We start from the raw sequence: 27,905 nt of genomic DNA on the forward strand, positions 1-27,905 counted from the left end.
TAGTGCAATTTTTATAATGGCATTAAGCTTGCAGAAAAATTTATTTGTGAGGAAAACCATACTGAACACTTCTATTGCAAATGGAGATGGACAGAGCCTGAATAGTATTACCCATGCATAGAGGAAAGCAGTAGTATTGCTTAATTTTCAGAGAAGACATAAGAAAACTTTTCAGAGAAGATATAGGACAAAAGAAAACGATTTACAGAAGGACATCCCTCTGTATTAAAACACAAGGGAAATTTCAACAACACTGAAAAGCAGTGGAGCTAAAATGGATGGATGATGCTTTACAAACAATTTTGGATGAATTACACAAGAAATGAGCTCACTTCTGTAAGTGAGCTATCACTGCTATTGATAGCTTTTCATATGGGCAATTTGGGTGTCTGCCGTCCCTGGCAACTCTGCTCCATGTCCCTGGGAACGCTCTAGAGGGTTTTATAGGTGTTTTCCCCCCTCTTCATCCTACCCGTTCTATTCTATCTGTGTGTTCTTTCCTTTTAGGAAAGAACTCTCTCTGCATGGTACCTTGTCGCCTCTGGGAGGTGCACTCTAGAGATGCACAGGGCACCGTATAAAAAGGACTTTCTGTTACTCAAGATAATACAACTATATTATCCTCTTGGTTATAAAGACATTTTCCAAGCCTTGTATGCCTCTGGAGGAACTCCTGTTCCCAGGGGAACTTTGACGGTGCTGGTCCGCCTCGGAGTCTCCCGTCTTTCAGCAGCTGCTGCCCCTTTCTGGGGGATGCTCCCCCGGGATGTGGCCGGGCGGGGCTTGTCCTGCCACCTCCCCCCACCCGGTGCCGCTGCTGCCTCTGCCGGCGGCGGGCGGGTCGTGCCGGGACCGGGACCGAGATCGGGACGGGAAGGGAGAGAGTAAGGAGCGGGTAAGGAGCTGGTAAGGAGCGGGTACAGAACGGGCCGGGGCGGCTCTGCCTCGGGGACAGCCGCTCCTGGGGCCGGGCCGGGGGAGCGGGGCCCGTGGGGGCTCCGTCCGAGCTGGAATTTTCCCGGTAGTTGCGGCGCAGCCCCGAAGTTCTTCTGGCTTGAAACGGGCCGGTGGATGGAGCTGCTTTGTTTTAGTTAAAGAACATGATACATATAACAAAAATATTTGGTTCCTTTTTCTTTTTTTTTTTTTTCTTTTCTTTTCTTTTCTTTTCTTTTCTTTTCTTTTCTTTTCTTTTCTTTTCTTTTCTTTTCTTTTCTTTTCTTTTCTTTTCTTTTCTTTTCTTTTCTTTTCTTTCCCGTTCTCTTTTCCCCCTCCTTTCCCCCTTTTCCTTCTCCTTTCCCCCCTTTTCTTTCTCCCTTTTTTTCCTTTCTCCTTTCTCGTTTTCTCTCTCCCTTTTCCCCTTTCCTTTTCCCCTCCTCCCCTTTTCCTTTTCTTTTTAAAGTAGAAGTGGTGAAAGGGGGATGGCTTTGCCCGGAGCTTTGAATTGCAGCGGAAATCGGTAGCGTTTGGGTGCCGGGCATCCTGCTGGATCACATTCCCATGACTTTTGCCTTGTTAGGGAGGAGTCTGAGGCAGCTGAGGAGTGTTTTTTATTTAATACTCGAAGTTAAGTGAATTCCTGGAGCCTTTCTCATATTTCCTAGTGGTTCAGCTGATGATGTTAAACTATGCACGTAGGCTCATGGTGTTTGAAATCATTGCTGCAGAAATCTCTCCCGTAAATCCAGCCGGGGCTTTGGGAAAACAACCGGAGCGGATGCAGAATGGTGTGCTACATGGGGTTGAAATGATTAGACTGCACTTACCATATATACCCCTAGTGCAAATCCCAGAGATGGTGTTTCAAACGTACCGTAGATGGGAAAAAATACAGAAAGTGTTCGTTTTCTGGCTTTAGGTAAGTACTCACTGAAGGGAGACTGTGCAGTGAGGTTTTTTTAAAAGATGTAGATGTCCTGACATTTGTTGTAAATAAGTGTGCTGAGAAAACTGCTGACTAAGGTATTTTAGGGAGCCAAGCGAAAGTTAAATTGCACAGTTCTGTGCTTCCCCAGTGTTTTTTTCTGTGAGGTGGAGTGGAATAGAAACCCCGACAGATTTCTCTGCAAACAGGACTTAGTTTTTTTTGGGAGAGTGGTAATGACGGTCTGGGGAGGAGGGGACAGAAGTTTTGGAGCCTGAGGCTCTTAAATATGAACTGTTTATTTTGCTGTTAACTCACTTTTGCCTGTCTGGGGACTGAGATTCTTCTCTATCTGTAAAAGAAGAAAAAGCAGTAGCTGAAGGCAACACTTGTTGTCTGGTTTCATGCACTGGAAGCATCTGCAGGGAGAAAATGCTGTGAGGAAAGATTAACTGCTTTCTTGACTACATGTTTGAGTCGAGGAGAACTTAGCACTGCACTCTGTAACTAGTTGTGGTCAAGCATAGAAGTAGTTCGTACAACAGGAGGTGTGGCTGGAGATTGTACTTAACTGATGTTGGAGTTGTAAATCACACCTGTGGGAAAACATGCCCGAAGGCAGGTACGAGGTGCTTGCTTCATGCTCAGTGTGATTGTTTTCCTTCTTCCTAATGAGTATATAATAAATGTTATTTTCTATCACTTTAAAAATTATGGGGATTTATGAGCTTAATGGCCCAGCTTGTCGATCTCTGAATAGCAAATTGATGTAAGCTTTTAAATTAGTCTGTGTGTGAATATTAACTTCAACATGGAATCCACACAACTACACAAATAGAGATGCACTCTTATGGACAGTGTTTTACTTTGTGTTTTGGTAAACAAGGTCCCTCTAGTCCACCACTCCTTTTTTTATGTTTTTGATCATTATAAATATAAGTTGATGTCTTTTGCTTCAGGAAACCAGGCTACCCACATGTCTGTCTTAAAAGGCTTTTGGAGAGGAACCCAAAAGAGGCTTTTTTTGGTGTCTGCATTGTGAATTATACTTTCTGACATGACTGTCATCAGTTGCTATTAAAAAATACCTCTATCCAAATAAACAAGGATTCAGCTGGGACACTCCTTCTTGTTAGTGTTAGTATTTCTAAGGCAGGAAGAAGGGGAGTATCCTGCAATGAAGGTGAGAATTGATTTGTGAGAAAATGTTACTAATAGCTGTCTGGCAGTACTTTTCATGTTTAGAGACTTCTGCAAAGCTTAGGTCATCTCCAGGAAAGTATTAATACTTGTGTGTTGGGCACTAAAGCATGAGGTAATTTTAAATGCAGATATAAAAACTGACTCTGAATCAAAAATAAATTTTTAAAAAAGGAGAATATTATATTGTTCAGTGAATATGCTGAATGTAGTATTTCTGTTAGCTTCCTTACCTTTTAATATTCACTCTGAGATTAGTGGCAAAGGTTTTGAAGTGTGCTTCTATGTCATGTATTCTTTGTGGCATTTCATCCATCCCTTTCCATGGACACTGCAAACACTAGTAGAGGACCAGGTTTAAATTTGTTTCTAACTACAGACAGCTTAGTATTTTGATGTGTGATCTGTGTGCCAAAGCACTCCAGATTTTTTTTTTTAATCCAGAGGGCTGCTTAATCCTAAAAAAAAAAAAAAAAAAGGCTTTTTATATTACAGAAGTGGGACAGCCACCCATAACCGCATTTCTGATGTTTGGTAGCCTATTATAAATCTCTGATTCTGCTCGTGGGGGGAAAGGAGAGGGGGAGGTTTGGGATGTTAAACTACTTGCCAGAGCACTCTGCAGAGCTGCCGTGACCAGAGCTCTTTTGTGGGATGTGCGTGCGTCCCTAATAATAACATGTTTCCTAAACACAGCTAAAAATTGCTTCAGTAGATGCAGTAACAATCCATTAACTTAGTGACCCGCAGAAGTGCTGTAAATAAAAATAGTCTTATTTTCCTGTCTCTTCCAGGCCAGAGCACTGTGTTGAAGGTTGGTTGGCTTTTTTTTTTTTTTAATTACAGTAACCCAACAAACCTTCCCTACAGTAAAATGTCAGCTAATGTCAATAAACAGTTTACATGAGACTCTACTGCAATTGTCCCCTGGCTCTCTGAAATCTGCCTACAGAGTGTAAGTTATGCAGTCACTATGGTGATGCTGAAGAGGAGTGTGATTCAGAGAGGATAAAGCAGGACTGGGCCAGGAAACTGAATGGGAGTGGGAACAGAAGCACCTTTCAGGAGTGAGCCCACACTGCTCCCCACAGCTTGACCAGCAACCTCTGCCTTCTCCCCATCCCTCTTCTAACAGGGGGTTTTACTTCCAGAAAGAAGAAAGGCCCCATGGAGGGATTGTGTTGTATAAACGAGAGAAACACATACACGCAGTGAAGAGAATTTTTTAAATATCTTGTCTAACTTGATGATAGGAAGAAATTAAGTGCAGCAGCACGGAGTAGTCAGTCAAAAGCCGGTTTCCAGCTAAAAACCATTTAAGGATCGCAGTCTTGCAACGGCACTTTATAACACAAAAAAAAAAAAAAAGAAGAAAGTTTTACCAATACACAGTTGCATGTAACTATTTTGTTTTCAGGAGATGCAATTGCATCTTGTGTAACAACTTGCAATTGCGTCTTCACACAAATAATGTGTCTTAGATATCCAGATAGGAAGAGATTAACAACACTGAGTAGTCAATATTGATTTGATTAGCCTTTTTGTTATTTCTTCTAGGAAAAGTGAGTTTTCCTCTGTTAAAGGTGTTCAGTAAAACATAGAGAACTCATTTTTGGTTTTTAGGATTTAGTCATGTTCTCATTCAAGCTAGTAAAAACGTTCCCACTGTCTGTGATAGCAGACTGTGTCCTCTTGTGACCATCCTGTTTGCCAGCAAATGGGGCACAAACATGGGTACACCCTGTCTTGCCTTCTCCGTTACCGGCCTGGAGTCCAAAGATGCACAGAACCACGTGCTACTAGACATGTGTTACTTGGAACTGGAACAGTCTGTCACCTTCTGAGATAGGAAATCCTCCCTGTAAACAGGAAAATGCGGGACATCCGAGATAGAACTCTTGGGTGTCATCTGGAAGAAATGACTGAGAAATTAGAACTGAGGTACCCAACAGAGATGCTTAGACTTGTGTCGAGTAATGGTGTTTGCTATTTTTGCAGTAAGACATAATGATATGCCAGAGATGTGTGGGGTTTGTCACTTCGATTGCATGGAAAAAACCACGAAACAGGTTATAAGTGTACCTGTGTCCGGCTCTTTCTTATGTGCCAGAATTATCTAGAGTTGGTGCTGTGATGTAAGATGTGGTTGCATCTTCCTGAAACAAAATAGTTACATGCAGCTGTGGATCGGGAAAACTTTTTTTCTTTCATGTTAGAAAGTGCTTGTTGCGAGCCTGGGATCTTTGAATGTTTTGTAGCTGGAGACTGGCTTTTAATTGACTTCTCCGTGCTGTCACATTCACTGACTCATGTTTTTAATGTGTTTGCATATGGGCTAAGTCACAGCAAGTAGTGTAGGAACTTCTGCAAATAACCTTATAGTTCCCCTCAGGAGAGAGAGGTGGCCTGAAGGGTAAGAGGACTGCTATTGTTTTTTGCAGCTCAATGCTTGGCTGTGTGTGCTGATGGAGAAGTTCTTGAGTGACTTCCAAGAGTGGCTTCAGGTCTCCATTCCGGGATCTTTCCCAATGACAAATAAATTAGACTTCTATTTTAGTTTATTTCATTTATGGTATTTTAAATTTATTTTTAGTTTATTCTATTTAGTTTACCTTACTCCATTCTGAAAGTTATGTTCCTGATAGCAAGCTCTGCAAAACTCTTGAGAGGAATGGCAGTGCAGATCCCAGGTGACTGTGCTGCCATGATTTTTAAAAATTTCTCAGCTCCTATAGAAAATACCTTTGGCTTGTCTCCATAAAATCATATGAAAACTTTCAGTAAAATGTTGTCTCTATGCTTTGCTGCCTTGATTGTTATTCCTCACTAAGAAAACACTGAAGGACAAAGTTGATCTGACTCACCCGTGGTGGTGTGGCTGCTGAGTGGGGTGAGGGAGGGTGTGGGAATTGGAGCTTACTCTGAATGGGAAGATTGGTTGAAGCCGATGGTGTTACACACAAGACCAGTCATGCATGATGTTTTGTTGTCTTTTTGAGGCAGCTTTGGAACGACTTCACATCTGAGTGTTAGGGAAGGTCTCCTAGAATGGATCTGGACATGAAAAGGAGTTTACTTACACTGCATAGCAGCTGAGGTTTGGGTGATTATTCATGGCAAAGATGAGAACTGTTCTGAATAGCTATGCTAAATTTTCATATAAACTGGAAGGTCCTCACCATCTAACCTCCTCCTGCTGGGAGCAAGAAGAGCTACTTCTCTGGGGAAGACCCAAATCAGCCCCAGCTGAGCAGGCTTGGATAGTTAGCAGGGATGTGAATCTGCTGCTTTTTTTTTCATTTTTCATTTGAGAGCTTCCCATAGGTTTTCCCTCCCGTGTGAATCTCATACCTGCTTACAGCCTTTAAAGCATGAGACGTGACTCTGAGGCAGAGGAGTGGGCAATTCTTCAGGCCTCCCTTGTCCAGTTCCTGTGTGTAGCATCCCTCCCGAGCTGGATGCTGGATGCTTTCCCGGCGTGCAGAGACTGGCAGTGCTGTAGCTGTCAGTACTTGTCCTCGTGGTGGGGCGTCCCCCACATCCCAAACTGTGACATCATCCTCACCAGGGACTGTTTCAGTCTCTGCCATACCCTTTTCCTATCAAGGGAAGTTGTCTCCACTCGTGAACATACTGTGGTGTTTGTGTTGATGCCCTTAAAAATGTCAGCTTTCTCAAGCCTGCGTGTGCGTCTACCAACCACCTTGTTTGTAACCTCCCCTTTGACTCGGGGCAGAAACAAGTAATGGCAAGAGGTGTTTGCAAGAGCTGCGCCTGCCTTTGCTCTGGGGACGTGCTCACTGTCAAAAGCTGAAAGCTTTAATTCCTCCAGCTCTCAGGGCCAAGAGTAAGGAATTCCAAATTAAACAGATTAGCTGTGAGCTCCAAAATTCTCCCAGCTGTGTCTATGCCCCAGAGAGCAGGCAATGTAAATATAAGGTCACACTGCACTTTGAAGTTGTATATTTTTGACTATTACACCAATTCCTTTTTCTAAAATGAGTAATGCAGTGGGAGGCTTAATCCATGTATATATCCCAAATACCAGTGAGAGCCAAGAAATTCCTGTTTCCCGTCAGTTGTGCCTTTTGCTTATGTTTATTTCGGAGTTATATGTTGGAGAAGTTTTTTTGGGTGTGTCTAGGAGAGGCAGAGCAGAGTTAAATAAAAGTGCAGCCATATGTAGTATCAAAATAAAATTTGAGGCAAATTGTCATAAATCAAGCAGTATTTTATGTAGAAGGTGTGCTTCAAGTTTTTTTCCGGAGTTAAGTAATAACTGAAACAGTGATACAAAGAATATGGCTGTACAATACAGAGATAAATCTGCCATATTATACTTGGATATCACAAGGGCTTAGAAACGTTTAGGGTATTTTATACACCATATGTTCTTTATTGCTTAATCCGCAGAGAATTTGTACTTCCCTGCAAGACTACTACACTTTATGGCAAAATGCATGAAGAATTGTCTACATATGTGTTCAAGAAGCAGTAACAACTCGTATGGTATCATTATGGGACAGCTTCACCATAGCCTGCACAGTATGCAGAGTTTTGCATTAAGTTTCTATATAGCCTGTATGCAACAGATGACCTTGTTCCTGGAAATATAATTGGCACGTAGTAGTGTATGGAGTCCATAGTTTTTCTGGAAGAGTGGAAATAAAATGTCCAGGCATTGTCCACAGAGTAGCTCATGAGAAGAGCTCAGCTTGTTTTGAAGGATTTATTTAACTGTTTTGTCACACTGAGTGTATATAAATCTGGGGGGTTTTTTTGAGCTTGAAACAATTAGTTAGGCTGATATTTGCCCAATAAAAGTCCACTGTGCAAGTGGCTCTCATAAGATATGTGCTCAGGTGTTAAAAAGACAATTTGTTTAGAGGATGTATGGCTTAACAGTTTTGAAACCGCGATGGCCTCTGGAACTAGAGAGGCAAGAAGAAATGTATTCATAAAATTATGCTTTCCTCTGTGTTTGGGAATGTGAGTACTGTCTATTAAACTTTGTGTTTACTTGCTTTATGCTTTGCAGAAGGGAAGTGTTTCCCCCTCATTCCCCATTCGTTGACCCCATGCTCCTCCAATATTTTCAAAGAGGACCTTTGTTTTTAAGTCAGAAGGGACATGCTTGAGCATTTTAACTGGTGCCAAATTTTAGGGAAGACCCTGGGAGTGAGATGCACAGAGGGTTCAATCATACACTATGCTGGTTCAGATTCTGCTCCTTCCCTGTTATGAAGGAGGTGGTGCAAGGCTGCACTATCAGGGTGGTGGGAATATTGCTGATGACAACTGAGCATCCTCAGCTTGCTGAGGACTGAGGTGTTAAAAGGATTAAAAGTAGCAAAGTCAATACCTTGAATTGCACTGTGGAGTGAGTAGGAAGTTATTATTAGTGTTCAGTGTAGGAAGAGTTTACAGTATTCCCCAGCAAGGCACAAAAGTTGAGTATTTTTGCTGTAGATTTGATCTGGGATTTCTGAAGCAACAAAGGACCCAGTAATAGCTACAGCCTATGAAATCTTTCAATAATAGGGTAGAATTTCTTTTCCTTCCTTCCTTGAGGTATTAAAATGAAGAAATTAAGCTGCAACTACTGTTCATTAAATGCTGAGGGACTGTGTTAATCTAATAAATGGGAAGACCATTTTCAGCAGAAGAGGATGAACTGAGATGAGTCATAACTTTTGGGTTCACTGGCATTAATGCATTTAGGAGCAACTCTTTATTTCAGCCAGCTTTTTTTTATTGGCAGTTTCAATATTATAACAATGGTATTTCCTGTCACATATCTGAAGGAGATACCACACGTGCTTGTAATTTAAATGTTATGGGCCACATAACTTATATGGTAATGGAGATCAATGGCATCTTGTATCATTTTCCTCTTAGCCAAAGCATTTGGGTTACATTTATGGGGATCCCATGGGGGCCCTTTGCTATTTGGAGGCAAAACACATCCATCCTGAAGCCCAGATTTACTGCAATTTCAAGGAAGAACATCCCAATTCATAAGGAGGAATCTGGAGAACCGTTTAGGACAAAATAGAACTTGAAAGCATTCCTTTATTGTGTTGTGCAGATGTAAAAGCATCAGAGAACAAGTGATGTAGCATAAGACTTATTTTATATTTTTTTAAATACTAGATTAAGGGTTTATTTCCTTTTATTACCATGACACTATACAAACAGCTTGTAGAAATCCATTTGGACTTTTTTCCTCCATTCCTAGTAGTCAGTTTTGGGGATCAGTAGAGCAACAATAGGGGAACTGCTGTCAATTGCAACACTTACTTCTTGCCTGTGTGTTTTTGCTATCATCAGTACCTTTTTCCTTTAAAAAAACCTCACATGTATCTGGAACAGTAACAAAAGGTCAAAGCTTCAGCTTCAGACAGGTACAATTGAGGGTATTGTGACTGCAGAGGAGAGCTCCATCTGGGAAAGTGGTTTTCTTCATTGACACTTATTGACTGAAATTAAATATTTGGCAGGTGGATTTCAAACATCTTTCTGTTTTGTAACAGGAAAAAAATCTGCCAAATAATCTGTAGCATCACATTTTAAAAAGTGAATAGTAACATTGTGAAAAAAAACCCCCAAACATCTCGAAATAATAAAAGACAATGAAAAGCTTCATTTCTAACAAGAAAGGGAAACAGGCTGCAAAATTTGTTCTTTATTGTAAGCCACATTTCTATGTACTTACATTCCCATTTTATGATTTCTCTTTTACTGGTGCATCTCAGCGTTGGGTGATTTGACCCCTGAGTGTGGCTGTGGTCACACCAAAGGTCTGTGCCTTGTCAGGCTGCCGAGCTCACCGTCAGTTCCACTGAGCTTTACCCAGTACTCCAAGATCATCCCTGGAGCCCCTCCAGAGAGAAAGGCTCCCTCTCCCATCCACAGAGTGGTTTTTTTCTCTCACTGGCAGATGCTTATCTCTTGTAAATTCCAGAGGAGTTTTTAGTGGCAGCCTTTGAGGCTGTTTCCTTATGCTCTTTGTCTACCAGACTGCCCCACGGTCCTGGCTGTTACAAAAAAATCCACTGCCCGAGACAGCATCACGTAAGCTGCTGTTAACAAATGACACTTGTTAAAGATGAAACAAGGGCTGAAAACTTTGAAATTTCCCGATCTAGAGACAATCAATATATACTGCTGAAGGAGGCATGGTGGCAACCAGAGGGAGAGGAGGAGAAGGGTGTGGAATGGGAGACAAAAATGATGACCAAGTCCAAGAACAAATAGCTGTGATTTTTCTTTCCATTGTTGCACTTTATTTTGATGATGTGATTGTGTGGGTGAATGATACACTGGTACTTGTGTGTGTCTGAGCTATGGTAGTAATTTGTAACTTGTTTGTTCCTTTTCTCTCTCTCCTTCTGTAAGTGGAGAGGAGAGTGCTTATAAAATAACTAGCATAGTGCAAATATTTTTCTGAACAAAAAGGTCGAGAGCTCAAAAACTAATGAAGGACCAGAGTCCTCCTCCACTGCAAGCCCTCAGTTGCTCAGCTGCAGAGAGAGTGGGCTGTGCCATGGTTTATGGTACTTTCTTAACGGCCATAAACTGGCCAAGAAATAATGGAGAAATGGTAAAATAATGACTCGTAGCGTAAGATTTCACTTGGCTGAACTGTGGCATGTCTAGAAATTAACTGTTCTCTAAATGTTACAGATAAAGAATGGCTTTTATGGTTACGTGATTGTGTGCTGTAGCACTGTGCAATTAATAAATGGCCTAACTGTGGCTGTCTGTGCATGAAGGGGAATAGCTTTAAGTCATCGTTAGCTGACCTTAATTAACGGAGTAATGTATGTGCAGGTGGTTTTTGTCTATATGAACTTTGCCTTCTTTGTGCTTTCAGGCAAATGTGAATGTGTTCTGACACAACAAGAATAACTTTTTATCAAATGAGCGATGTTCATATGTGCCCCATGGTGCTTCATTGTACTCGATTCCTCCTCAGGCATTAGCAATTTACTGCTCACTCCCTCATCAGTCAGGAGCAGTGGGGAGGAAAAACTTTGGGGACAGCATACTCTGCATAAGGATGCAGTGAACACATTTAAAGTTCAGTGCATGATTTAAAACCACGAAGGCAAGATTAATTATTTACTGGTTACAGTCCTGCTCTGAGGACATCCAGCTGAGCCCTTTACCAAAGACACTTTGTTTGATGGAGTGTAGTTTATTAATTGGTTTAAAGACCTGTCCTTTTTCCAGGCCACCAGCCAATTCAGTGCTTAGCAGTTATGTTGTTACTTGGCCTTGACTTCTGTTTCACCAGTGTTTTATCTGCAGTGGATGCTCATAGTCTACCCTTTAATGGGAACGTATCACTTATTCTTAGGGCTAATTTCTTGTTTATAAGTTTATGCCTTTCCACCCTTCTTTCTAACATGTCCAGTCCTTGAGAGAATAAGTCTGGGTTGAAGGAACTGATGTAAAGAGATTCCTGTCCAGGTCCGGAAGGCATCTGGGGCCAGTCTACCCATGCTGTTCCTGACAGGAGGCACCTCAGATGTCAGCATGGAGTGGGTGATGAGTCCCAGGTCTGTTCTGGTGGCCACAACATGCTCCTGCTGCCTCTCACCCGTGGATGCTCACGGAACTGCTCTGTTTGCTCATGTCCATCGCAGAAGGAGAACGCCTGCCTTGATTGCTCAGTGTGTGTGTTATCTTGGTGGGCTGGTTGCCCTTGATAGCAGTAGTATGTGTACCTTTGCCATCAGCACCTAGTTGCTACAGCTTTTCATGAAAAAAATAATCCCCTCTCACCTTCCTGATTTTCTTTTTGGAAACAGTTGCACCATTCCTAGTAAAGTGCTGTTTTGTTTCATGAGGGGAAGGAGGGGAAGCCTCACCTGGAGCAGATCCCTAGTATGGAAAATCTCTGTCCATACTGCAAAATACACGTAAGCTGTATAGTATTATGCTGTATAGTATTAAGCTGAAAGTATTATGCAAGCAGTCCTACACCACTCTGGGGCTTTCTGCTCTCTGACTGAGAGGCTGCGTTCATCAGATGCTCTGAGCAGCTCACAGAGCTTAGAACTCCCAACATGAGAGAGCAGTGAGGATTCCTGGGCAGCTTATCTGTTTCGACACAGCTATGCCAGATTATACATGTAAAACACAAAGTACACTGGATTTGTGAACTGCTTGCAAATTTGAGCTTTGTGTGATTTGAATCTTATAAGGGCTAGGTTTGTTTTGTCTTTCAAGAGAATTTATTTCTGCTCGTGTTTGTTGTTTCTTCATAGATGGTGTGCGGGTGATGTGTGTGCAAGTGCCTCAAGCTTCTCCTGCAAGATGTGTTCCACAAATCCAGCAAATTGGGTCACCTTTGATGATGAGCCGCTCTTCCAGTCACCTCAGAAATCAGTTGATACTCAGAGTAGCTGTAAAGCAAATGGCCTTAAACTCAATCTGTCTAGTCTGCATGAGTCTTCAAGTAGGTCATCTTCGACAGGCAGCACTCCACTCTCATCTCCTGTAGTTGATTTCTACCTAAGTCCTGGACCTCCCAGCAACTCTCCACTTACTACACCTACCAGAGAGTACCCAGGAAACCCGTGTATCCCAAAGTCTGGGATTCACATGCTTTATCCCATCCCTGAATGGCCTTCAAACATTAACCTTCTTCCATCACCCGGGATTTGCTCATCCCTAGCCTCACAGAAACCGAGTAGCCTTCCTTTGAACACCTCACCTAATGACCATCCAGTTAAGACTTCAGTCTCCAAATCAGCAGACAAAGGAAGCCCTAACTCACCAGGAAGCTGTGAGGAGTTAGCTCCAGGGCGCTTCCCATACATCCAGAGCGACTGTGCTTTTTCCAGTCCTTTCTGGAAGGAAGGGTGCTCGCTCAGCATGTCACCAGCTAATGTTAGCATGCACAAGAAGGACAGAGTACTCGACAGGAGCATCTATCATACTAAAGACAAAGAAACTTGTCACGATCAGAAAAGCCTTAACCAGGGCTCCTTCAGTTACATCTGTGAGAGGCTTGAACACCTGCAGGTTGATAGCTGTGACACCGTGGAAAACCCACCCGTCTCGAGCGCTCACGCCTGGCACAAGCTCTCCCCCACTATCCCACACAGCCTCTTCAGGAGCCGGAAAGCAGATGGGTGGCCATTCATGCTGAGGATTCCTGAAAAGAAGAACATGATGTCATCTCGGCAATGGGGCCCTATTTACCTGAGCGTCCTACCCGGAGGTGTGTTGCAGATGTATTATGAAAAGGGCCTGGAGAAACCTTTCAAGGAATTCCAGCTGCAGCCACAATGTAAGCTGTCCGAACCCAAATTAGAGAGCTACAATGTCTCGGGAAAAATCCATACCGTGAAGATCGAGTGTGTGTCATACACAGAGAAAAGGAGGTATCATCCTAAAGTAGAAGTGATCCATGAGCCAGAGGCTGAGCAGATGTTAAAACTGGGCACCACAGATTATAATGACTTCACTGATTTCCTCGTAACGGTTGAGGAAGAGCTTATGAAACTTCCTACTCTTTCTAGACAAAAGAGGAATTATGAAGAGCAAGAAATGACTCTGGAAATAGTGGATAACTTCTGGGGGAAAGTCACTAAGGCAGAAGGAAAACTCGTAGAAAGTGCCGTCATCACGCACATTTACTGCCTCTGTTTTGTGAATGGAGGTGCCGACTGTTTCCTAACCCTGAATGACCTGGAGCTCCAGAAGAGGGACGAGCGTTACTTCGACAAGGAGGAGGAGAAGAAGTGGATCGATATTCTCGATTGCCATTTCCATAACTGTGTCAAAGCGCAGGAATTCGAGCAGTCACGGATTATTAAGTTTACACCTCCGGATGCCTGTAGGCTGGAACTGATGCGTTTCAGGACACGGTATAATGGGCAAGACCTTCCCTTTTCCGTGAAGGCTGCGGTAGTGGTTCAGGGGGCGTACATTGAACTTCAGGCTTTTATAAATATGTCTTCAACTGCTCCCATCCCAACGTGTTTACCCTCTGTGAAATACTGTGAAAATGTTATGATACGCTTTCCTGTTCCCACACAGTGGATCAAAGCACTTTGGACCATGAACCTCCAAAGGCAGAAGTCCCTAAAAGCAAAAATGAATAGGAGAGCATGCCTTGGCGCTTTGCACGAGGTTGAATCCGATCCTGTAATACAAGTCTCAGTTGGAACAGCAAAATACGAGAGTGCCTACAGGGCTGTGGTGTGGAAGATTGACAGGCTTCCAGATAAAAATTCAAGTAAATAATTTGCACTATAAAGTTATGGGATTGGGTGTGTGTCTTCAGTGGTTTTGTGCTTGTGTACCTCCATTATCTGCCTGTTTTGGGTTTTTATCTGTGTGCTGCTATTGGTAGAAGCTGGAGTAATCTTTTAGGAAAAAGAGAATATAGCCTTATTTTTTTTTTAAAGGATATTTTCCTAATTTATTTGATGGAGACAGATGTATTATTGTCAATCATTTTAAGTGAGCAGCATCATGGAAGTGGATCTCATCATTCTGAGTAAACATCAAGTCTTCAGTAAGACAGAGGAAAGGGTTTGTTCTTTCTGGGTGGGATGGGAAGAAAAAGTCTTTTGGTAAAATGATTCGCCCACCTGATATCACAAAGTTAATAGGAAAGGTGGTATTGTCACTGTTGGGTGTGGCTTTCCAGCATTGTTTAAGAAATGGTAACTATGATACATAATTAGAAAATTCTGTGGTCAAATTTCCCATAGGAAGGTGACTGTGCTTTTGCAAAGGTTGATATCAGGTACCTCTTTCATTAGTTTGTGCATTGAGACTGTACATTCTTGGCAATAGCTGCACTGATGAAAAATGCCTCCCACTTTATTCCCATTCCTTTCTGGTAGTGGTACCTCACTGAAAACTTGCAGCAATAAAACCAGCTGTGTTTATAGTTGCATACATGGAAGTAGTTAATTTACCAGAAAAAATATGACTTTTCGGAGAAGAAAAATATAAATATTTGGTTTTAAAATTCCAATTTTCAATCATGTTACCAGTACTTTTTTAAAGGCATAATACTTTTCTAAAGGCATAAAAATTCTTGAGGAATACAATATCCTGCTTTAAGTTCTGTAGAGTGAAGGCATTTGATCCTTTGCTTGAATATGCATTATACGTACTTTGGGCTTTGGGAATTTGTGTAAGACAAGGGCACCTGTTAAAGCATTTTGCCTAAAATATCTGTATAATCTGTACTTTTAAAAAGGGGGTAAGTGTGTGTTACTAACAAATGGATTGTCCTAGTCTTGTATTATCCTAACTGCCTCTTTAAAATGTCCAGAAAAGATTTCATCTTCTTAAGTCCTGCTTTCAGATATGTTAGTAATAAGCTCCCAGGTTCTGACAGCTAAATGCATGTGCAGGTGAGAGTTAACATTCAAAAGTATTAAAAAAAAATTCCCAAGGATTTTTTTTCCCCCTCATTTTTAACTAATTTTAAGTTATAGTTAATCTGACCTGTTGTTTAGGTACTTATGACTTTGTTTTGTTATTTTACAATTGGATATTTGAGTTAAGATTGATATTTCAGTGACAAAAGTAACAGATTGACTGAGGCAGGAGCAAATGAAAAGAGAATATTATCCTGAACCTACGTGTGAACTAAATTGCCTGTGGATTAGAACAGCATTTGTAATCATCCTGCATCAAGAGATGAGAGGTGGTATGTTTACTAACAATGCTGCATGGAAATGCTTGTCCCCTTTGCGTGTCTACTGGGACTTGCTCAGGTGCTGAGGTCTCTCAAGGCTTGAGTGATTGTGCCTTTCACTTCCCCATGATACACTCGGTGGGAGGAACAGCACAAACCCCGCTGCGGTCACAATCAGAAATTATGTTGTGTTAATGCCACCTCTGTTTTTCCCTTTCTTTTGCTTTGGAGGAAGCTGTGGTTGGCTTGGACCTGTGGCTAATGCCATATATAGTTCCCCCTGAACTGGCTGAGCCCTCCCTTTTACATGCTGGGTTTCTGCTGCTCTGCTCAGAGAGGATGCTGGTGGCTGCCAAGGCAGTGGGAGAGAGGAGGGGATGCAGCATCAGCAGATGTGCCAACACAAGGCAGGGAGCCAAGCCAGAACTAATGGTGGGGGGAGAGAAATGACAGAGAGAAGGGAAGATAAGGGGAGGCAGTAAAGGAGGGGTTGGGGAGAGTAGAAAATGGACAGGGAGGGCAGAGGATTTGATGAAGAGGTGTTGGAGAATTAGTAGGCAGAAAAAGATTCTTCAGGTCTTCCAGATCTGTAGATGTGGGTATCCTGTGCTCCAGGTTTCAAGGGTTTGCACCTTGAAATGCTGCTATGAGCCATGTATTTTTTCAAGGCTTACTGGACTAACTGTTTGGGAAGCTTTTAGTATTCTTTGCTGTTTAATGTAGGTTTGGTTCTGCAAAACCAAGTCATCAATTTAGGAAATTTTAAAGATTTTAAGTCTTCCAAAGTTTTTAATTCCCTACAGTTCTTTCACCTTAAGATTTGGTGTGCACAATTAACTTTAAATTTATGTTATTTGAAAGTAAAAACTGGGGTTTTTTGTGGCATTCTACAGCTTTACATTATTTTCTACCAGTAGCTTAAACTTTTGACATTTGAATAATTCCTCTGGCTGAGACCTGCAGAATCATTTGTATCCTTGAAATGCTCATGTGTTTGAAAAAACATTTTAGTAGTAATGCTGCCTGGTCAAATTTTAAACCTCTTTATCAAGTGCTCCGTACACAGTTAAGAGTTTAAAAATAGAGTTGTCCCAGGGCGTGCCAAAAATCTGGAAACAGTCAGACTAATAGAAATATGTAAACTTTCATAATATGTTTATCGCAGTGGGAAAAATATGCCGAGGCTTTTGCTGTCAAAAAACCTTTGCCCAAGGCTTCTTAAAAAAAAAAAAAAAGAAGAAAAGAGAAGGTTGCCTGTAGTTATATTGTGGCTTCGATAATAGACATTGAAATATGTTATTATCCACTGGATTCTACTAAAGGACTTCCTTGGAAAAGTGGTCAAGTGAAGTTGATATGAGCTGTGAGAAACTCTAGATTTTTAAAAGCTGCCTATGCTTATTCAGATATACATAGGTAGAGTTTGTAGAGCTTGGAGTCAGAATGTTAGCATTATTTAAAAAAAAAAAAGTAAAAAAGAAAGTAAAAAAGCCACAGACTTTGAAGGGCTGATCCAATGAAATTTCTGCAAATTGATTCTATATTTCTGAGGTCAGGGCACTTGTAAGGAAATGCAAAACATATTACGATTTTAGCACAGTGCTGGGGCCAGTCTTTGCAGTGGAGAAATTGTGTGCACCTGTCTCGCCCAGGGACTGGGGAGAGACTTTGAAATGCTCTGTTTTAATTGCTTGCTGTGTAAATTTGAGTCCCGTGGTGTTTCCTGCTAGGACACCTCCTTCCTTGGGCCGTTGTGTAAAGCAACAGCTCTTCAGCTGATTATTTCTTCTTTTATTCTGCATCCTGGAGCCACGCTGGGGAAGCAGTGATTAAACAACACAGCAAATTGGAGCCAGGGGAGCTTGTGGCTGCTGGCAGCCCTTTACTGCCTTTAGCATCTGAGCATGGACTCTGGAGTGTGGGAGGTGATGCGGTTCCTGGCAACTGCTGCTGCTTTCCTTATTTTCTAAATTGCCTAGGTGGAAACTCCAAGCCATGACTTTGTCAGGTGGGCTCCATCCCTGCCCAGCCACCTCCTTCTGGCACTGGCACCATTGCAAGCTGCTCCTTGGTGATGGTACCATTCCCACTCCCCTACTTCCTGTGGATTTCTCCCAGCAGGTTGGGTAAATGCAGCCATTTAGACATAGCTGCAGGAGTTATTAACTTCTAACAATCCTACTATAAATCTGTGTCTTAGTAATTGTTGGTGTTTTCGTGTTCAAAATAAGACTTTTATAATTGGACCAATTTTGGCAAAAATAGAATTACCACTTAACTGAAATAACCAGTACATTTTTTTGGCTTAAATTGCCTGGCTTCAGGAACCTTTCTCAGATCAGGGTTGCTTGAATGTTACTTACAGAGATGAATAAGGTCTAAACACTGTGAATAGATGCAAAGTTAGATTATTAATTGCTTTTGAAATGCCATATGAGTGTTAAATGATATTTTGAATCTAGTTTCATAGTTTTACTGATCTTTTGTTTGTTTGTTTTGGCTTTCTTGTTGGTATTCTTCAGAGAAAGAGCAAGAATTTGGAATGTTTTTTTTAGGATACAAGAACCAGACTTGAAGAATCAAGACAGACTAAAGTCTCTCAATTCACAGAAGTCTTAACAAGTTGCACAGGCACTTAAACTGTAGGATTTCTGTCTCCTAAATCAGCTAGTAAAAGCTCAATTATCTCCCCAAATTATCTGGTTGCCTTTCAGGAGTGATTCAGTTTCATTGTGCCAGGTGCTCATTTCTCCAGGATGCCTGTTGGGCCACATTTTGGATAACTGGGCTTGCATCTGGATATGTTGTCTCATGGTATGCAGATTACACTGTGCCTACTCCAACCCACTTGTCTTTCCACAGAACTACCTTCTCTCTCCTTCTGGCCATTAGAGCATTGCAGTTTGTTTTGCAAAAGGATCCTGTACATGCAGCCTCTCTTTGTTATTCTAACTCCAGTGTAATGCAAGGCCTGGGAAGCAGTGGTTTCATGGAGGAGAAATGATAAGGACTGGCCAATTTTAGGTGGAAACTAAGGCAATGTTTGGTCAACCAATGTTGGTCACTTTGTCGTCTGACAGCTTATGGGAAGAAGTTGCTCTACGCTCCTAGCACAGTTCAGCATTGCTAGGAGTTCAGGACTTCTCCACAAGTGAAGTGGTGAGTACCTCCTTCTGACACTGACATTGGTACAAGGGATAGATGGGCTGGGAGGAGCCCTGTATTTTAGGAGCATGCAAAAATGTCCAATGGAGGCTGCTCCAGAGGACCCGAGGCAGTAGCCTTACCGAGATCCCAAAACTATTGTCTCTACCTTTGCAGGTTACCACCTAAGGAAAAGGAAGCATCCCAGAACTCACTACATCCCAACATCAAGACCACCTCATGGGTGTGGGTCAGCTGGAACATAAACCCAGAGATTTCTTTAAGGGCTGTATGGTACTGAATCACAACAAACATCAGCAGACCAAGAGGAATGGTCTAGGCTGTGGACTGTGGACCATTTATGCCTGGACTCAAGTGGACACCTATCATCCAACATTTGCCATCAGCTCTGCCTAGGGAAATTCCAAGCAGTGATTATTTCTGGATTCCATTTCTGGGAAGACAAAATACTTATCCAGACAACTCCCATTGCTATTTGTTTCTTCAAAGACCTTCCCCCCCTCCAGCTGGAATTTGATCTCCAAAAGCCCTTAGATCTGTGCTGGTTTCCTTCTACCACAAATGGACTCCAAACAACAGATCCTTGATTAACCATAGACCCAGAGGCAGAGAGTGCTGCTTCCCTAGCCAAGACATGACATGCCATTTTGGTGCTGCAACCCCTGTTATCTTCCTCAGGATGCTTCAGTTGTGTCTGACGTGCAGTCTGTGCAGCAAACAGCACAAAGAGCAGGACAGCAAAGTGTGTTGCCAAGCTGCATCCTGGCACCACCACAGGAGAATGGACCAGGCCCAGGGAGCCAAAAGGAGTACAGCTCAGGTGGGTTGTGGTGCTGTGACAGCACACGTGGGATGACATCTCGTGGTTTGGCTCTGAAACTGGGGTGCTCCTTATGGCCTCCTTCACTGCTGATGCTGCTGTCACCACAGCTGTTGCTGGGATGATGGAGGATTCAAGGATGGAGAGGCACACCTCGACAGGGGCTGATTCCACCACGTCCAGGATGTCTGGAAGAGGGACTGTGGACCAAGAGAGTGTTAGTGCAGGAGAAATGGGCTTGGACACAGCAAGAGATGAGCAGCAGCAGATCACGGACAAGGCTCACATCCCAGATACAGAGATCTGCCCATCCCTGGGTACATGAGTGATGAAACGCCACCTCCTCACACTTGTTCAGTGCTGCAGCTTCATTCTGAAGGGGTTGGCGGGTGTCTCTAACCCTTGTTTCTGACTTTGTTCCCTCCTCTATTTCTGAAATAAAATCCCTAATGTTACAGTTTTACTGGTCTCTGTGTTTTGTGTTATTGTCCTGAGACTTCAGCCACATGCTGCATGCCCCTGGCATGGCACTCTTTGCTTTAGTGCCCTGAAGGACCCTGTCCTGTGGTGTGCTCAGAGGTGTGAGCAATGTCTCACACATGCTGAGAGCCCTAATTTAGCTCAAATTGCAGTCAGTCCCTCTTACTCCACCCCCACACCAGCCTTGCTGTCTAGTTGTGTGTGACAGAGCCCAGTTCATGCACAAGTGCACTAAACAGCAGGCTCTTGTATGAAAGGGAAGTGATAGTGCTGCTCCTTTTGGTCATGGGCCATGGTTTGGGTGATGGTTGTCATTTTTTAAGTGCAGGTGGGTTGTAAAGCATTGTGCCTTGACTGATGAGGTGGGTGGGTTGCAAGGTCTGCAAGGAGGGATGAAGTTCTTCCATCTGATCTCTCCAGCCTGTCCTGTTTGCTTTGGTTTCCCTCCCTCTGTGCTGGCATTGGCCATTGCTGGGTGCCTACTCGCTCACCTTAAAGGTGCTATTATATTGGACATATTTAGGGGAGCTTTGTTCCCAAAACTTGGGACCTACACATTTTTTGTTGCAGTGATCCCTACTAGTCCCTTTTATGGATCTGCCTTTGCATTTATGTGTGAGTTGCATGACATCTTCCCTCGATTTCTGTCACCATTTCCTTATGAGCATGTAATAGATCTGTGCTTTGATAGAAAGAAGCATCTGCTCCCACATGGGGAGTGGTTGCTGGCTCTCCATTGTGATACATGTTTCTTCAGAGGCGCCTGGGAGACTTCATGGCCAGAGTTTGATACTCTTCCATGGTGCAGGATCCTAGCTGGTGTGCATATAGCACTATTTTCTGAAATCCATGTAAAGAATCAGCATTTAGGATAAGGATGGAATGCGATGTGCTCCTGGGAGCAAGTCTGCAGGGGATGCTTGTAAATCAGCCACATATGGAGTCCAGCTGGTGAAGGACTGCCCTTGTCCAGTGACAAGTCTCTTCTCTGAAGTGGTGGCTGTAAATGCTGCTGTGTTCCTGTGTGTGTGTGTCTTTGGGGCATCGAACACTTGCAGTCAGCAAACAGCTTTGTAAGCTACTGTTTATTTTTACTGTTATTAAACGTGTTAAAAAGAAAGGTGGAGAAAAAGAGTAAAGAGTCGGAGGCCTCCCCCTCTGAAATTTAGGGGCTGATAATACAAAGGACACTGCCTATTCCTTCCTCCCTTTCCCTCACCTTTTATTCCAGGCAGTTGAGTTTTAATTGTGCAAAACAGCAAAGAAGAGGGAGGGGAATTATTAATTATGCTAATTATGTAATTAGTAAAAAAATATGAATTGTTTTAGTATGATTAAGAATAAAGAGCATGAATTTCATGCTCTTCAAGCCTTGATTTTTGGGGGTCTTTTGATTTATGCCAGACTTGAAATGAAATGTGGAGGATGGTTTATTGAATTAGACTTTGCTCCAGTGCAGTCAGAGATATGTGTGACAGAACTCTGCCCATCAAACTGCTCAAATGTAAATTATTTCCTAAACTCTTGGGCAGGCTGTGAGGCAGATTCCAGGAAAACCTGCAGCACAGAGCAGAGGATGATCCAAGACTCCTAGGAGCAATGGAGATGTAGCTTTTTTTTATTTATTTTCGCCTTACAAAATGCCTGTGAGCCTGTGGATGTGGAATATTACCATGACTTTTCCCATGGGATGGATAAAGCTCAGCGTGTGTTAACTCCATCTTCAGTATTTCCTTCATTCTGATATGAAATTGATTCCTGTCACCAGAGGAAGCCAGTACATAAAGAATGGAACATTTTTGCCTGAACTTTGAGATGCCATTCATTGTAATGGATGAAAACCAAATATGCACTGCCAGGCTTGCCTTTGACGAAATACAGCCAATCCTTTCTCTGCTTTTTTTTTTCTGCCTGCAGCCAGTCTGTGCTGATGATTAAAATCCTGGAGAGAAGGAGAAACACAGAATTACGACATTTTGCCCTAAAGAATTTGGAGAGGATTCTTTTTGTTATGTTATATTGTACTGCTTTCATGCACACAGTGAGCCTACTGACTTCAGTTGCTTTGGAAAGCAGGCTTTCACCTTGGTGTTCCTCTGTGCCAAAAGTGCTTTCCCATATCACTGCCACATGTAAGAAATGCTAAAGCAACTGATCCCTAGGATCTAAGCTTGGATTACACTGCTCCAGAATATCCTGCACATGGCCTTCATGACTCTGCTTTATAACATGGCAGTTATTTTAGCAATACTTTTTTTTCCTGAAGACATGGGGTTATGTTCTTTTCCTGTAACAAACCAAGCTAGAAAGGGAGTCCAGGTAGCCCTTAGCCTGGCAGCTGGGATATATCTTGTTTGAGCAGCACTCTGAGCTGTGCCTTTATCTTTCTGCTGTAGACATACTGTAATAAATGATGTTACACAAGATAGCTGTAGTACTTGAAATAAACACTCCAGTAAAATTCCTACAGCAGAGATCTCTGGAGAGGGGGCTTGTTGCACACAGGGCAGCATCTCTGCCTTAGCTACGCTGGTTCCTTTCAGTTTTTATTTTTCTATGAGCATAAGAAGTGCATTTTTAAGAGAAAACTTAGATTCTTCCAAACAGTATGAATATAGCAATGAAGCCCTAAGTTTGTAACATTCTTCTCTCAATTAGAAGCTGGAAGGATTTGATAAATCTTGTGTAAATTAATTTGTAAAACTGCAATGATTGTGAAAAGTGTGTTGAAGCAGAAAAAAAATGAGTAAAGGGGCACCTTATGTCCAAGTAGCAAAATGTTATAGATAGAATAATCTTGTATCATAACAACTGCTCTGTATTTATAAAAAATAGAGCTGTGCTCTCTTGCTAGGAGATGAACCTTATATTGTAAACAAAGAAAAGATAATTCACTGATGATGTGGTGGTTTTCTTTTTGTTTTCAAGATTCAGATCATCCACACAGCCTGTCTTATAAGTTGGAACTTGGATCAGACCAGGAAATACCATCTGACTGGTATCCATTTGCTACTGTCCAGTTTGTTGTTCATGATACCTGTGCCTCAGGAACAGAAGTCAAGTCCTTGGGCATAGAGAGTGATCTGCAGCCCCAGAAACACGTGGTTCAGAAAGCTTTTTACAATTGCCAGGTACTTTCAGGGCTATGCTTTCTGTATTTTCCTCCTCTTCTTCTTCCCTACTCCTCCATACAGTGTTTGAAAAGCAAATGTACTCTGTATTCTAAACATATCTTGCATGTACTTTTGATAATGATTTTGAGCAAAAGAGTAATTAAATAATAATTCCTTGTCTGATCAAAGATGGTGCTGAAAAACAGAACCGTGAATGCAGCCTTGTTTTTCCTCAGCTGAGCTATTTTTGGGAGTAATGGTTTTGAAATCTGTTGGGTCTGGAAATGTTTTGGTTCTTGTCAAAGCTTTTTTTCATGTCATTGCTGTAGTTCACATTTTCGGTGTCCAATTATTTACTAATTCTACCTGGTTCTTTTTGTTTTCTAACTACAGGTTGAAATTGAAAAGAAGTGGATTAGGCTTGATGGAGAAGACCCAGATAAGGCTGGCAACTGCCTAATGCAGTGAAAGAGAAGAGGCATCATCATAGGATATTAGTAGGAATCAATTTACATAGGAAATTCTATTGTTAGAAGAAGCGCAGTGACCTAGTTTAGGATAAACATGGTCATTGAATTTTTTTTTAATGCTTATGGGTTTGATTCTGCAAATCAGTACTCATTTGACTGGCCTGCATTCAAGTAAGCTTCCTGTCATGGGAATACCGGTATGAGTAAGCTCTCCTTATAAAGAGCTGCAAGATGTGAGCACTTAATTGACTGATTGTAATATATTCTTTTCCTGTTGTGTATCTATGACTTGGGAATGATCTCATACTCCATGTTGAAACCTAATGGCACTACTTAAAGAATTCATGTCACTTGGACATGTAATATTTGGTAATAAAAGCTTCCAGACTGCTTATATGCAGACCAGCATCTGTGTAAGGTCCAACAGGACCAATTATATTTCTTAGTGCTGTTTGAAAACTCAAGTCCCTCATGTTTCTGCTCCCCTTGATGTATGTGAACAGAAGAAGTCAAAACACTATTCTTGACAAGAGCCTTAATTAATGACTTGGAAACTGGGTGATTTCATTGGTAAAAAGGGGAAAAGTTCCTCTGCAATAATACTCTTCATTTTTCTGTGGCTGTGACTGTCTCCTCCCCAGCACTTTATAGGTTCTCTCAAAGTAATCTCGAGGGGAAAAAAAACATATGGCACATGTGATTGTAATTTCTGTGCCAGCATTAGACAATTCTTTTTCACTACTGTAGCAAGTGAGGTAAGGGGTGGATCCTCAGCAAGTATAAGTCAGTCCAGGCCCATTTCATTTGATGAGGCTTTGAGAATATACACCAGAGGAGATTTTCCCCCACAAGCTGAGGAAAAGGCTGATGGCTGCTGTTTGCTCTGGGTCTCCTTTAGGATGCAAATTCCAGATGTTGGTTTGGAAATTGCAGAAGTTGTGGCTTTGAGTAACTTTTAAGACAGTCTTTTCATACATGGGAATGGAGATGTTTTCATGCTACTGGCTTTAAAGGCATTTTCCATGGGGAAATAGTGCAGAAATGGACTGTCCCAAGAGACATGAAGCTGTGATGCTTCATCAGGCAGCCTGAGCTACTAATCATGTCAGTGTGTTAAATATGTTTTCAATAAACAATTGTCTTTTAGGGAAAGGCTCTAATACTTCCCCTCAGCCATTATCCCCTTGATCATTTTCTGCAGGCTGTAATTCCAGGTCTGAAAAAAATCTTATAAATTGAAAAAATGCTCCTGATACTTTTTTTTTGGCTGCAGTTTTCCTAAAACTGTCCTTACTTCAAACTGAAATTAGTGGAGAACAAAAATATAGTAATGCACTGCCTCACTTTATATTTTGTACAGCTTGTAACTGTTTATATGAACACTGTGTAAAAATACAGATAAATGTTATTCCCCAAAAGTAGAAATATGTGGGATATGCACTGAGAAAATTACCAGTCTGAGGAAACAGAAGGCCATAATATGAACCTAGTTCATCACAATAAACTTTTCCCCCCATTTGGAAGCTGAGAATGAAATGGGTAATAGATTCTACAGTAAGTCCTGAGGGCAGGTTTTTTATGGGTATTGCATTGCCAAAGCTCCAAATAGACTATTATGGTATTTGGGCTTCTCTATATATCCCTTTTTATTAGCAGATTATATTGTTATAAATCTAAGCAAGCATTGGAGTATAGTAGTGATCCAAATGTGTCTCAGCTCTTCCATCCTCCGTCCGTGTTTTGAATTGAGAAACCATTAGCACCTTCAAATCATGTTTGTTGTGTTTTATTAATATTTAATTTTGGTTTATATACTGCTTGGCTGAACTAAGGGGCAAAGTGTTTGTACTTGGCACCATGACAAGTTCTGCAGTTTGCTGAAGTCCATGGTTATACTGGAGCTACAATATCTATTAACCTCTTTGCTCCATCAGGTAGAGGAAGCAAAATACGTGTTGCAAATACCTGCACAAACCCTTGTCTGAGGCTGATTTGTTTTGACTTGCATTAATACATCTAATTTAGTAAACCTATTAACAGTGGTTACTCTCCAAAGCCTGTCTTGCACACCTGGCCCCTGTTTTTCTGTTTCTTAAGAAGGAGGAACTCTTTCACCTTAGTGCTTCCATTCACAGCGCTCATCTCCTGGGCATTTAGTACCTGGTGGTGTTACAGAAGCAGTGGCTGCTTTTCTTCTCTCAGGTGTCTGCTTTGTTTCAGGATGTGTTTAAGAAGGTTGTCTAGTGTTGGCCCTTCAAGATATGAGCTATTGTTTTGAGTGAGTGGCCTAAGTGATGAACAACCACCTTACAAGTCATCATTCCTCCTAGTGAATCTGTATTGTATCTGGTATGGTGCAAATGGTCATTCAGGCTTACTGAACTCATTAACATAAAAAGGTCAAGTTGCAGCTTTGCAAACTCTTGGATTTCCATCTGAGGTTTGCAAGTCTTGCTATTAACTTTAATAGGAATTGGATCAGGATCATGGGGAATTAATTCCATAGAAATATTGCCACACTGAAAGAAAGTTACTCTAATACATGGCTTTCTGTTTAAACCTGACAATTAGTGCAGCCTAAGGTTGAATAATTGCCCTGTTCAGTCTCAAACTGATGTTTATATGCCTTGGTGTCAGAATATTTAAAAATAGGCTGCAGTTTAACGAAGGAAAGTTTGGGTTGTCTGACTTTTTTTTCCCCCCTCAAATTCTAACTTCCTATTCTATTACAACATGCCTAAGCAGAAACACCCTGGTTTCCCCTTTTTTCTGCACTGTCTGGTAACCTTGAGTATAACCTACTGAGCAAATATTCTCAATGTTTACGACTCATTTGCTAACATTTTCCATGAACACGACAGCAGCCGATAGTGAGTAAACATATCAGCTTTGATTCTTTAAAAATCTGGGCTGTAAGTAGTCTAATTGTAATTTTTTTTTTTTTTTGGGGGGGGAGGGGGAATGGAGAGGAAGAACAGTTGCAATAAGCTGTTGTGATGCTCAGTGTCCAGCTAGCAGAAGGATTGGATCTTTAAATAACCCATGAGGTACACTGGCATCATGTGAGGAACCAGGTTTCACACGTATCTGATCTCTGCTTCCCGCAGCGAGTGCCTGCAGTCACTGCAGTGCTTCCAACTGTTTGGGTCACTTAAGATGCTGACACTTTGCTAACGTTTACTACAAGGCAGTGTTTAGATACTATCTGCGTTTCCTTCAGAGAGGACCAGCAGGGTTTGGGATATTTTGTATTTAAAACATAAATCAATGAGAACAGCTATTTTTATAGTGTGTTTGCCTTACTTACGAAGCGCCGTATTAGCTGAAACCGACAGACCTTATCTTCGCGTTCATCTCTCTCCAACTAATTGTATTACTGTAGGTAAATGGTACTTGATGTAATTTTGGATTCAAACACCCATTGAAGTCAATGGAAGTCTTTTAACCGACAAAATGGGATCTGCATCAAAATCTCTAAGGGGAGGGAAAAAAAAAAAAAAAGAAGAAAGAAATCGTGGTAATGGGCTGTAGAAGATTTTTGATGTTAGTAAGCAACCTGCAGTGTGTGCTTATTCCAACCAGAAAAGAGCACAAAAGATAGGAAAAGAGGTGTTGCTGGGTGTCAAAGCTGAAGCTTTACAGTGATTGGAAACAATGGTCCAGTTGGCCCTGTGTAGCAGCTCCTGAGAAATGAGGATGATGATGCATTCCATTGAACTTGGTGCCAAGCCACTGTCATCCTTATGCTCCTTGTTTTTTTTTCCCAGATTCTGTATTAATTGTCCAAAAGTACTTTACATCTGAAAACATATTTTCACATATTACTTTTGGTTGTGTTTATTTTACTTGACAGGCTTCTTAGCTGCAGTGTTGGTATCCATACTTCTATTTTGCATTTATTTGTCTTTTTGTTAACTAAACACACTAACTAATTGCTGCAGTTAGTAGTTCTTAGCAATAATTCTGATAACTCTGAAGCAGTGTTGTTACTGTTAATGGAAACTATAATTTTATTTGGGTCTCTTTGTCAGTATAAGTACAAACAGATCATGCTGATAACCTTGTAATAACATTTTGTAGATTGCATATTGATTAAAAAAATAAAGTTGTATTTCAA

The 27,905-nt window shown here is 41.7% G+C and overlaps 1 protein-coding gene across 8 annotated transcripts; it reads left to right on the forward strand.

Moving 5' to 3' along the window:
• The first annotated feature begins 642 nt into the window (after window positions 1-642).
• STON1 (stonin 1) lies at window positions 643-27,905 on the forward strand. Of its 8 annotated transcripts, none has more exons than XM_051783693.1 (4): window positions 5,937-6,728; window positions 12,340-14,318; window positions 18,821-18,899; window positions 19,062-19,166. In XM_051783693.1, exons 1-3 carry the CDS (start codon window positions 6,436-6,438, stop codon window positions 18,868-18,870), a joined length of 2,322 nt encoding a protein of 773 aa, XP_051639653.1. In that variant the 5' UTR covers window positions 5,937-6,435; the 3' UTR covers window positions 18,871-18,899; window positions 19,062-19,166. The 8 variants fall into 8 exon arrangements, with proteins under 8 accessions (XP_051639655.1, XP_051639656.1, XP_051639650.1 ...); XM_051783689.1 differs by lacking the exons at window positions 18,821-18,899; window positions 19,062-19,166 and adding exons at window positions 23,134-23,336; window positions 23,712-27,905 and having other exon boundaries at window positions 5,953-6,728; XM_051783695.1 differs by lacking the exon at window positions 5,937-6,728 and adding an exon at window positions 643-895 and having other exon boundaries at window positions 18,455-20,391.

The sequence above is a fragment of the Manacus candei genome, unplaced genomic scaffold (genome assembly GCF_025592945.1).
Source record: "Manacus candei isolate 608988 ecotype Guabito, Panama unplaced genomic scaffold, ASM2559294v1 h1tg000017l, whole genome shotgun sequence".
Lineage (NCBI taxonomy): Eukaryota > Metazoa > Chordata > Aves > Passeriformes > Pipridae > Manacus > Manacus candei.

Excerpts from the sequence above, each read along its gene's own strand:
- STON1 (XM_051783689.1), top strand. The coding sequence starts at position 6,436 with ATGAGACGTGACTCTGAGGCAGAGGAGTGGGCAATTCTTCAGGCCTCC. Across the intron at positions 14,319-23,133 it reads GCTTCCAGATAAAAATTCAA|ATTCAGATCATCCACACAGC; the intron begins GTAAATAATTTG and ends TTTGTTTTCAAG. Across the intron at positions 23,337-23,711 it reads AAGCTTTTTACAATTGCCAG|GTTGAAATTGAAAAGAAGTG; the intron begins GTACTTTCAGGG and ends TTCTAACTACAG.